At 48.4% G+C, this 12,203-nt stretch overlaps 1 protein-coding gene across 1 annotated transcript; it reads right to left on the bottom strand.

Annotated features, from left to right (window-relative positions):
- Window positions 1-232: 232 nt before the first annotated feature.
- Window positions 233-11,803, bottom strand: FGF16 (fibroblast growth factor 16). Its single transcript, XM_056491018.1, has 3 exons — window positions 11,362-11,803; window positions 5,048-5,151; window positions 233-1,244 (listed from the first exon to the last, which is right to left on the bottom strand). Exons 1-3 carry the CDS (start codon window positions 11,636-11,638, stop codon window positions 999-1,001), a joined length of 627 nt encoding a protein of 208 aa, XP_056346993.1. The 5' UTR covers window positions 11,639-11,803; the 3' UTR covers window positions 233-998.
- Window positions 11,804-12,203: the final 400 nt, after the last annotated feature.

Below are 12,203 nucleotides of genomic sequence, written 5' to 3'. Positions count from 1 at the left end.
GTTTTGAGCAGGATGGTAAATCCATGGAAATGCCTCACGCCCCAAGGAGACCGAGCTGGTGCTTCCCAGACCTGGCATCTGATGTCATCTTCCTGCAGGAGTTTGGGCTCAGGTAATTGATCTTTACTGCACAAAGCCCTTTTGGAGGTGGATTTATTGTTCATATTGCTGGGGAAATACTGGGTTAGTTGTTGAAGAGTGCCAAAAAAAAAAAAAGGGCTAGCAAGAAATCTACAATATAAAGACAATTTTATTGCCAATAAGCTCTTAAAACTCATTTTTTTTCCTGTTTCAGTAGGACCTTATTCTTCCTGATGAAAATCCGGTCATAGCATCTCTCATTAAAAATAAAATTATTTTGAAATAAATAAATATATAAAATAAATATCATATACATTTTATAAATAGTTTTGTCCTTATGCACAGTATCCATGCTTACATCTGAATAATGTTCCTTGCCCCATTCCCACCCCAACAGCAGGAAGAACCCCACAAATCAGGACCAGTCCACGGAGCATCATCTATGTAGCAAACTCCCAGGCTGCTTAAGCAGGGCACCACTCAAAGGCTTTTCCTTAGCAGGGAGCCATCCCAGCTCAGCAGCAGCATCTGCAGCAGTTCTGTGGTCTTTGTCTTCTTCTCTTCATTTTTAGGTTGTTCTGGGGCTTTCTTTTCCCCAGTGATCAGGTTTGCTGACCTGCTCGTTCCTTTAAGCAACCATAACATTGAATATTCAGCCTCTCTTGTAGCAACCGGGTAACGAAAGTGAACGAAAATGGAAGATTAAATGTAGGGTTCCCTCCCTTCCCCTACCCCCAACCCCATAAATAACCCAGGTTCCATATACACTGGAAACAAGGAGGAACAGCAGTGTCTGAATTCAATGTAAGTGCTTCCCTAGGTCATCTACGCTTACAGGAATGATGGAATGACTATTAATAGAGTGCTCTGGGAAAAAGCTCGGAGCCCAAGTATGTACACTGCCACTGCAGGAGCCATCACCTGTAGTGGAAGAGGTCTCTGTACATGGCAGGGATTTTGGCAGGGTCCACAGGCCGGGGTAAGAAGTGGGTGAACTTCTGGTGTCTCTTAGTCCTGTACCCCTCGCGGGGGGAGCCGTCCTTGTTGAGGGCCACGTAGTACTGGCGCTCGGAGTCGGGGTGCTTGTAGAGCGTCGAGGCGTACGTGTTGTACCAGTTCTCCTCAAACTGCTCGCGGAACACGCACTCCCGGCTCAGCTTCTTCTGCCGTGGCCAGGGGGACAGAGAGACACTCGTGTCAGAGAGGTAAGAGACAAAACACTGGCACCCTTCCTCACTCTGCTTTTCTAGCATTTTGCCAGCTGCCTTCTCCTGGCTGCCCTGAGGATGAGGAGTGTGCTGCTGGGGATGAGAGCTGGAAATGGGCACAAGGCAAGACCCAAAGAGCTCTGGAGTTGGAGGAGGAAGCAGACAAAAGCAGGAGAAGGTGGGTGTGGATTTTGCAAAGGTGCTCCATGAATAAATCAGACACTGTCTACAGCTGTGGGCCTGGAGCCTCTTCCTGGAGATATCAGTATGTTTCAGCCTTCACTGGAACTCACGCTACTACTGTGGAATCCAGACCTTTTACTTACTAAAAGCACTACAGCTCCTACTAAAACTTACTGACTTACTTCTACTTTATGTGTAAGTGGCTTAATGTACTTCAATCCATCCAAAGGCTTTAATTCAATCCCTGCACCTTGAATCCTCCTTGAAAGATTCAGAGAATCCGCTAACTCACTGACTTCAACACACAGCAAAGCTCCAAACCCATCCAGGTGTGAGTCTGAGCTTGCTGGGGTGGTTGTGCCACCAGGCAGGGACATGTGCCCCTGTAGCAGCCCCCTCTAAGGTACCACACAGCCCAAATCCCCTCTTTTGGGTGAGAGAAGCAGCAGGCAGCACATCTAAAGGGTCTAAACAGGAAAACAGCTTTGGAAGTTCAGGACACACAGTTGGATGCACTGAGATGGGAATGAAAGCATTGCTCAGGATTTCACCTCCTGGAGTGTCAGTGAGCTGTGATGGGAGGCTGTAACAGGACCCAGAGGGGTGTGGGATGTCAGACCCCAGGGAAGACTTAGGGTGGTGATAGGTGATGTGATGAGGGTGTGCAGCTGGTCCCTCCTGTGCTGGCATCTGGGGACAGATGGCACTGGTATCACCACAGCCACAGCCAGCCTTCCCATCCAGCCCTTACAGCTGGGGGCTCTTGGCAGTGGCTGTTTGATGATGGATTTTTTGTTCATGTCCAGTGCTCCCTCCCATCTCATGTGCCTGGCTGCAGTGGGGAGCAGGGCTGTCCCTCTGCCCCAGGGCTTTACCAGCCCTGCTGTGCTGTCACAGAGGGTCCAGCCACCCCATCCCACACCACAAGGGTACTGCCAGGGTGACTGGGAGCCCTTTCAGCTGAAGGGCAGCCTGCAAATGTAGAGAGCTCTAATATTACAGCCACCATCCCTCTGCTGTAAACTATCCGGGCAGGGAATGTGTCCCCTCCGTGGCACACAGAGTGCTCAGCAAATGTTACTGCCTGCAGTAGATGTGTTTTGTAACACAATCCAGGAGCTCACCTGTGCTCAGAACCTGTTTTCAATGTTTTGCTGCTAATTAAGTAAAGCCTGAGGTGAGTTGTGAGACCTACAAAAGTCCTAGGCCACAGCCTTGGCCACCTGAGACCCAGGGAACTGCAGGCTTCTCTTCCCAGATCTGTCAATAAATACAGGCTGGGTTTTTTCCCTCCTCTCAGATGCCATCTACTTGGAATATGTTGGAACCTGATGACTGGCTGAACTCTGGCTGTTGCTTTGCCCCCATTCCCCTGTGCTGCACTGGGCAGTTTGGAGTACAGTGTTTGTGGAAAATGTTTGGCGAGTCTGGGGTGACTCTGCAAGGTGTGATTTATTCCCTTCCAAGCCCTGGGATGTCCCCACTGAACCTGACACCACACAGGCAGCAGGCAAGGTGCTGCCCATGACTTTTGCTGCCCTAAATATTAGTGGCATTTCTGAAATCCTTGGGAAGCTTTACAGAAATGTTGGCACGAGGTCAAGAGGGACAGGAGGAAGAGCTCTTTGTCCCAAGGGGACTCCACGTGTCCCTGTGGGGATGGCTGGCTCTGGCTGCATCAACACAGGCATCAGGCAAAACTGGCACAGAGGGAAATAAGAAACTGGCTGAAAATTTAAAAATACCGCTGCACTGTGATCTCCCAAAATACCATTGTAATGCTAATGCTGTTGTCAGGCACTGTTTTATGGACCTTTAATTAAGAATACTGGAGTGGCTTTTGAGTTCCAAAAGCCATCATTGTACAGCCCACGTGTCCCAGATTTTAAAACTCCAGGGTTATTTGGGGACCTGGCTCGTGCCGCCGGCACAGTTTGGAGCAGCCTTTTGAGTGTGTCCCTGCAGAGTCCTGCCTGTGCACAGGATCCCAGAATGGTGTGGGCTGGAAACAACCTTAAAGATCACCTCATTACAACCCCCTGCCGTGGGCAGGGACAGCTCCCACGACTGGCTTCAGGTCAATTCTCTTTCCAGATTCAGAGCTGTAAAATGTTACCCTATTTTTGTTTCTGTGTTGTAACATGAACACAGGCTCTAGAATTTAATTAACCCATCATGAAACTCGATTCACAATCAGAGCTGCAGGGTTTGAAGGAAAAAAGGGGGGGGCCACATGGGCTCATGTTCTCCAGCAGGCACAAGTGAAAGCTGAAACTGCAGGAGCTGCTGAGCAGCCTTAGAGTATGACAGAAGAGGTGCTGCTCCAGCCCTGCTTTCTGAAGTGTGCTTCAGGATATTTTGTGTTTTATGGAATTCTGATAATTTTTCTTTTTTTTTTTTTCTATTTTTCACATTTTAAATTTAATCACTGTCTCTTCATTTAACTGCTGTGCAGGTAGAAGCTGTTACAGACATGAGGTGGGAAAAAAACAGTTATTGGTTCATGCAGTACTTGATGATCAGAGAATCAGAGTGGTTTGGGTTGGAAGGGACCTTAATGCTCATCTCTGCCATGGGCAGGGACACCTTCCACTATCCCCATTGCTCCAACCCTGTCCAACCTGGCCTTGGGCACTTGCAGGGATGGAGCAGCCACAGCTTCTCTGAGCAATTATATAAACATCAGCAACTGTGTCTTAAATGGTGGAAGAGTCTGTGGCAGTGTCAAGTGGAAATGGGACAAGGAAAAGTGAGCTAAACTCATAGTTTACTGTTTGCCACTCAAAGCTTTTCTAACAGCTTCTGTGTATGCAGAGTACATGAGTTTTAACTTGTACACTGAGGCTTATCTGATGGTGAGAGGAAGAACTGCTTTCTGCTTTGGTTTAAAACTGGTTTATTTTATTTCATTTTATTTTTACTGTGATCCACCCTTAACTGAGCTAAATAATTAGGAATTGAGTTAAATTAACCTGTAGGAAGCACCTCTGCCCAGCTGTTAAGACCTGGCATTTTGACTGTAAGTCATAACACTTAACGAGTTTACACTTGGGGTTTTTAATCAAAACATGGAGAATTTTAGCCTTGAAAGGGCACTTCTAGGAAATCATGAGCAGCAGCCCTAAATTCCTAAAAGGAGTTACAGAGAATTTTACAATAACACTCAGGCCATAATTTCAGCTTTTGTTGGTTGAAGAGCCCTAATACGAAGGTAAGACCTGCAGATAGGTGCAGACCTAACCATGAGGAGAACAGAACTGATGTGTTACTCAGGCTCTGAAAATACAAACAGCTCCTGGCTTTATGCTAGATGTCCCTCTGCCTTTACCTGGACATTGCCATGCCAGTTCTGAAAGGTAAAACCTCAGTGTCAGGGTCAGATGTCTGGGGGCTGGGCACCACTGTGGGCTCTCAGAGCAGGAGTGAATCCTCCCTCAACCCCAATTTGCTATGTATCATTTATGTTAAAACAGCAGTGGCATCAAGGGTGGGATGGAGACCAGTGGCACCCTGAGGATGTGACCCAGCTGAGGCTGCAGTGCTGGCAGGGTGGGATCAGCCCAGCCTGAACTCACCGACCCATAGAGCTCGCCTCTCTCATTCATGCCGAGGTAGAGTCCGGAGTCCACCCCACGGATGCTCACCAGCCCCACTGCCAGGCTAATAAACTCCAAAATCCCTGAAAAAGAAAAGAACTGCAAGTCACATAGAGGAAAAAAATCCAACATCAGGCTCCAGCAACAAAAACAAACCAGCCATTCCCAGGAACAATATAGTTCTTAACTCTGTAGTCCCATCTGCGTGCAATCTTCTGATTTCCAGTCTGGGCTTCTCCCCAGCATTGTGAATTTGAGTTGCCCAAGAGGGATTATCTTTGCTAATGAGAAAAGCTTTGCAAGGTTTTGTTGGTTTGGGTTTGGATTTTTTTCATAATTATCACCAAGAAGACAGATGTAGAATCTTGTGCCTGGCCACTAGCAATGTCAGAAGGCTGTTACCATGCTGGGTTTTATTCTTCACCAAAAGGAGTGTGATTTTGTTTTCTGGAATAAGATGATTGTCCCACAGGATTTAAAGTCATGGATGCAGTAAGAAGAAGCAAAAAAGTGCTAGAAGAGATGTCTGTGAGGACCATCTTCATCCTGGCACTCCAGTGGGATACTTGCCAACCCAAAATGTATATACAAGCCATAGGGATAAAATCCAGCTTCAAAGCACTGAGGTAAAAATGCATCTTCCTTTGCAGCCTTTGGAGCCATGGCACTGCCAGTCCTTTCTGTCACCCCCTGCCACTGTTACTGCCAGAACCTCTTCCTGCCCCCATGTCCTCCTGCCAGCCTCTTCCCAATCCAGCAGCATCTGTCCCAGCCCTGCAAGAGCAACTGTTTTACCCATGGGCTGCAGCCTGCTATGATGGTGACAGATACTTTAAACATGAGGGGCAGCTCATTTCCTCTGGAAAGAAATAGCAGGGTCTGGCTGCTGCACTCCCACAGCTGGCAGCTGTTTCAGTGGGGGAAAGACTTGTAACAGGAGAACCTTTGGTGAACTACTTAAAAACAAACAGCCCCTACCCAACACCACAAGTGGTGGGGACCTTCAATCTTCCCAGGAAGACCTCCTGAAGGCAGTGGTGGGACTGTGCTGTTCTGGATTTCACTCACTACCTGTGTAGAGGTCATGGGCAGTTTTGCCCATGTCCAGTGCAGGATTAATGAGCTGGGAGGCAGAAGGAAGAGGGTTTTCCTCATCTCATTTGACGACTGCATGTCTCCATTGACTGGAGGGGAAAGTTGCTCTAACCTTTAGAGTGGCTCCAGCTCTCCTAATATAGCTTCCAAAACATCCAGCCCTGGGCAAGTGATGCTGCTTTGATCAGGTTACCTCCCAGAGCTCCTGTTCAAAGTACTGCCTTGGTCTAAAGGCACCGCGTGACAAGCGGCCACCTGAGCCAGCTGACTTCAGTGGCAGCCACAGCTCTGGGTCACCCCTCAGCCTGGGGCATGGATGTGGCAATTCTCAGACAGCACTGTATCACTGCCTAAATATAGGACAGCCCAGACAGCCATGGACACCCCTGACCCCCTTCCTGCAGAGCAGACTCATGCTGGGGTGCTGGCAGCTAAGCTGGCTGCAGCAATTCCTACCTTCCCTCAGACCTCTGTCCTCCTTTTCCTCTGCCCACTCTGGGGCTTGTGCATCTAACCCAGCCCCCCCTGAAACCAGCTGGTGCTAGGGGACATGAAACAAGGACTTGGGAGTGGCAAGTCCTAAAGACAAATGGGGAAACAAACCCCACAAAACACACTTTATGGACCAGAACAGACATTTTACAGAAAAGCCCAGCTACACATCCTGGCCCGGGGACACATCCTGCCTGCAGAAACATCAGGAACAGGCAGCACAGGCAGGGAAGGCAGCCTTTCCAAGCCAGACAGGCACAGATCCTGGCTCTCTTCTTGTTAGTTGTTGTGGTTTCTTAGCTGAAAAGAATCCAAAGCAGGGAGGAGAGAGGTGCAAGATGAGGGGTAGTTTCCTCCCTTCACTACCCACCAGTTGTGACACGAGGGAGTTACTAAACTGCTAAGTGCTTTTTCCCATCCACAGACCAGAAATTACCACAGCCACTCTTTGAAAAGGAGGGAGTGAGGGAAGATGGACAACTACAGGGACTGTAAAAAGTAAAACCAGAGTACAGAGACACACCCAGGAATGGGGGAGTCTTCCCCAGGCTGGAGACAAAGGAATATTCAAGTGAAACATATTAGGTAACCAGAGAATGGTAGACGGACCTTCCAGTAGATATAGACACAGTCCTCAGCATCAACAATTCTTTTGTCTCCTGTCACTTCTGGGAAGCAGGGAAATGTTGCTGGTTCTATTGAGAAACTGAGGGATGTCTAAGGCAGGGGAACCCACATCTTTTCTTGAGTATGCCCACACATCCTGTATGAGGCACATGAATCCAGGTCTCCAAAGACCTGGGAAGGACGAAGCCAGGAGCAGCATCAGCACCTTCCCTCTCTGAGCAGGAATGAGACATCCCTCACCTGGTGCAGGTTGGGTAGATACAGGTTTTGCAAATGAAATTTCTTCCAAGGTGTGCCCAAGACAATCTCTTCTGACAACATCCCTTCTAGTATTCCCCTTTTCTGATCTCTGAGTGGCACTTGGAGACATGCATGGAAGATGACTATGTTGAAAGAGCATTAAGAACATAACTTGAGCCCACAGAAGTCAGGAGACAGAGTGAAGGCTGAAAATGTGTGGGCGGATATCCATCCTGTCCTTAACTCACTCCAATTCTAGACAAAATTGCAGCTTCGTCCATCTGATCTCCAGCAGCACAGGGAGTGGCCACTGGGGCCAGCTCAAGAATTCTCTTTCCAATTGTAGCGGTGTGTTTTTGTGGTAGAGCATGCTTTTGTTTTTTTCTTTTGCTTTCTTTTTTTCTTTCCCCCAGGACTTGCCTCTTTTTACCCCTCACTTTGATTATTCATTCTCTTTGTTCCTTGAGCCTTTCCAGATAAGACTTGGAGAGATTTGATTAAGACTCTGATTGGATTCATTTACCACCAAAGCAGTGAATAATCTCCTGAGCTTTGCCACGGCCAGACCCACACACTCTCGCCTTACTCTAAACCATCCCTCAAAGAACAATTCAGCTCCCTGCACCTGTCTCTTCTTACATGACTGTATTCAGGAGCTGGGGTACAGAAACATCAGATGTTGTATTAATGGCTACAAACCTAAAGCTTCGGCTAAAAACCTCAACAACTGTTCAGCAACAGGTGCACTCTGGTCTGAATGTCAAAATTACAGCCAAACTTTCTCTGCAGGTCCCAGCAGCTTCTCTAGGAGTCTGTGTAACATTCCATCAGCAGGTTTGTAGCCCAGAAGAGTTTTGTTTTCTGCCTTTATTCATCTGCAGTGCAACCTCAAGGCCTCTTTCTCTCCTCCACTGCAGTGAGTAGCACCATTGGGTTCACTTGTTTAATGCTGCTGTAAAAGAAATGTGAGGCAGAAAAGGAGCAGTTCCTCCTGGCAGGGATTTTCCTGGCAAATTTCTCTCAGTTTCATTCTGAGAAGGATTGTCATGGGGTGCTAATGTCAGTCCAGACTCTCTCCAGATTTTGATCTTCCTTTATTTCTCTGTAGAGAAAAGTTCTGAGCAGATGCAGTGAGACAGATGCATTTTGGAAAGCACCTCATTCTTTTGGGGGTGACCTTGCCAGAGCTGCCAGTTCAGAGAGTGAATTTGGGCACTTCTGTAGTTCGAGAATGAGCTTTCTTCCAAACCTAGAGGGCTTTTCCGCATTTTACATTAAAGCTCCTCTAGGAAAAATAAGCTATGCTCCATTGTTCTTGCAAGAATCTGTGTTTTTACAAGTATAAAATACCACATTCCAGAAGACAGGTGTGATTTAGGAAGGCTCCAGTCCTTGACAGATAAGAGGCAGTAGCTCCTGTGATTGCTCAGGCAGTGTGGGTGGATGATGCCAGTACCTCCCCTGTGTCCTACAGTCACACCCCTAAATGTTGTGGTACAAAAGAATCTCTTAACTCTCTCTGTTGGGACCTTGTGACTCTGTTCTGCATCAGTGGGGCTTTGGCTATTTTCCTCTCTGGAAGATGTGGATATCTTGCACATCTGGTAGCTTTTGGGATGGCTGTGCATGGGAGGGTGCAGATACTGCCTGTCTATTCCTGAATCCCTTCCAAATTAAGAGATGGGGATGCCAAGTCCAGTTCTACCCTACATCCCACCTGCAGCTGGACATGTGCCTTGGGCTGTGGCATCACAGCCATCTATGGAGCACCTTAATTATCTGCTTATGGTACCATCAAGCACCTTCCAGCCACATGGCTTTGGTCCAGAATTTCTAAGTATTTCTCCAGATGCCCCAAGATTTAAGGCAGCTTTAAAGTCCTGCCCTGAACTCCTTGTCTACCTTTGTGTCCCTCACCTCAGTTTTGGAGTCCCCAGAATTGCTCAGGCTGCCTATTCCTGTTATAAGTTCCTTCTTTCTGACTGTTGCATGCAAAATTTAGGAATGCATCGATACATGACATCCTAATATGAACCATACCAGTAACATTGGAATTTAAATATTCATGGCTACTGAACGCAGATGGTGAATAATGTGTGCCAATACATTATTGCTTTGAGTCTCTGCTGAAGCAAGGCTTAGTCAAACTTGATCTGAACACAAGGATTCCAGTCTAATCCTTTGGGGCTTTGTCTTGCAATTACAACAAATAACTATTTATTTTACACTGCCTCTGGGAAAACCCTGAAGCAGAAAACTATAATATCTGAAGTCTGGTCTAGTTTACAGAGCTGGATGCAGACTGCTAAAACACTTAGGGAATGCCAATGTTTAGATTTATTGAAAGCACTGTGTGACTTAAGCTTCAGTGTGTAAAATCCATGAAAAGTTTTAGCATGTCTAACATGTTTCTTCCAAGTTTGAAAATATATTTTTTTTACTCAATCTTTATAAAAGACGGACCTGAGACAAACACTGCCATTTGAAACTGGCTGTTTAGTCCTACAAAAGGTAAGGAAAAAGAGCTGATAGACAAGAAACACTACGTGGCAGCTTGAACTAAAACCAACCAGATGCAATGGGGTTGCTTTCAACTCTTTGAACGTGGAAACCCATGGCGTATTGCAGCATGAAAGGTTAAAAGATGGGTGTTTTCAGGAGGTAATTAAAGAATACTTGCCCCACGAGCATATTAGTACCTGACTCTGACCCGCAGGTTATGACTTTCTTGTTGATTTAGGCAGGGACATGCCATGCACACACCTGGTGTTTATGGAAAGATAAGCTTCCCCAATTGTTCCAAAAACCTGCCTTACACCTCCAACAATAGCAGCGGCAGCACTTCCCAGAGTATCAGAACTGACTGGTTGCAAACAAGTAAAGGCAAAAAAATAATTCCTTTCACCGAGGAGTTAAATCACATGAAAACTATAAAAAGTCTTGCGAGCACGTCTTGCAACCTGTTGACAACATAGCTGAGATCACTGGCATGGGACTTGTTGATAGCTTATACAGACACCTGCACTACATGCTGGAGTAGCGGGAATTTCTCTTACTGTGCTCAAACTGACTGTACTCTTTTGCCTGTGGCTTGGGATGCATTTTTTGAAGATTACATATAGTCTCATTAGAGGTCACTGCTCTTGTATGCCACTGATACAGGCACTGCAGTCTTCCAGCTGTATCCCAGGCAGCAAGGTAAATCCACGGTGCTCTGCCTATTGTTCCATCTTCTTTCTTTCCGAGGTCCCCTAAGTGTTTTTCCCTCTTTGGCTTCACCCTTTCCTTTCCAAGAACCTTCCCAAGCCCAGCTCCTGACACCCCTCCAGCCAACAGATCCCTGCCCGCTCTGAGACGCTCTTCTAATCAAAGTCATGCATGTAAAAGAAAGCAGCTCACAAATATCTGCAGACGCCAGAAAGAAGGAGGAGTTAAAAAAAAAAGGAAAAAAGGAAAAAAAAAAAGAAACAACTAAAAAAAGTGAGGAATTTCTTTTTCCAACCTAGGAATTTCCAAGAAATTCCAACGAGGAACGTCTCTGTGTTGCCTCCCTCACCACTAACTTCAGAGGCACTGCTAAAGCTGGTCACCGTCCTCTTTTTTCTTTTTTTTTTTTTTACTTTTTCCTTTTTTCTCCCCTTGCGAAGGCACGTTTTAGTGCACCTGCAGAAAGGCTGAGCGCCGGGAGAGTAGGAAATTGGAAATAAAAACTCCCGCATTGCTGGGGAGTGAGCGCATTTGTTTAGGAGGCCAATTATATCCGTCCCGGGATGATTTATATTAACGGGGTAATTAGCTGTGCGCGTGGGGCACCTGCTCGGCACCCCCCGGCCCCTTACCGAAGCGGCTGTGGTCCTGCCGGGTGCCCTGCACCGTGCCGTTGGGGAAGATCTCCAGGTGGAAGCCAGTGCGGCAGTAGAGCTGCCGCCGCCGCAGGATGCCCTTGAGGTGAGCGAAGTCGGTGGGGGAGCCCCGCTGCAGCCGCCCCTCGATCTGCCCCAGGCGCTCGTTGAGGAAGCCGGGGGAGTCGGCGAGGGGCAGCCCGGCGCCCAGCGCGGGGGGGAAGCCGTGCAGGTCGGGGTCCAGCGCGCCCAGGAAGCCGCCCACCTCGGCCATGGGCGCGGAGCGGAGCGGCCCCGGGGGCGCGGGCAGAGCGGCGCTCAGAGCGCGGGCTGCGGCCGCCCGGCCCCGCGCTGCCGGCCCCGGCCCGGCCCCGCGCCGCCCGCGCCTCCCATCGCTGGATCCAGTGTCCCGCCGTCGGATGCGAACTGCACTTTATATACGTACACACTCCCCTTACATTGACATATTGGATATTTAAATGCAAGCCACACCTCACTGGCATCCCCTTTGGCTATTGCTTCCCTCCCCCCCCCCCCCCCCACCCCTTTCTCTGATCCATTTGGGTTGGGTTTTTTTTCCTAAAAAAAAAAGGGCCCGCTTCACTCCTTCTTTTATTATGAAAAAAATGGCAGGAAAAAGCTACACATCGCAGTGAGGCGTAACAGCTCTTGGCAGGTCCCCGCCAGCCGACGATGAAATCATGGAGCCCCCGCACGCACCCGCTCCCGCACCGCCGGCAGCCCCGGCCCCGCTGCGAGCCCTGCCCGGCTCCGCAGCCGCGACCCCCGGCCCGGAGGGTTCGCTCGGAGCCCCCGGGGCTGTCGGAAGCCCCAGGTCC

Source organism: Oenanthe melanoleuca, chromosome 4A (assembly GCF_029582105.1).
Source record: "Oenanthe melanoleuca isolate GR-GAL-2019-014 chromosome 4A, OMel1.0, whole genome shotgun sequence".
Lineage (NCBI taxonomy): Eukaryota > Metazoa > Chordata > Aves > Passeriformes > Muscicapidae > Oenanthe > Oenanthe melanoleuca.
This window is presented reverse-complemented; position numbering and strand designations above follow the sequence as displayed.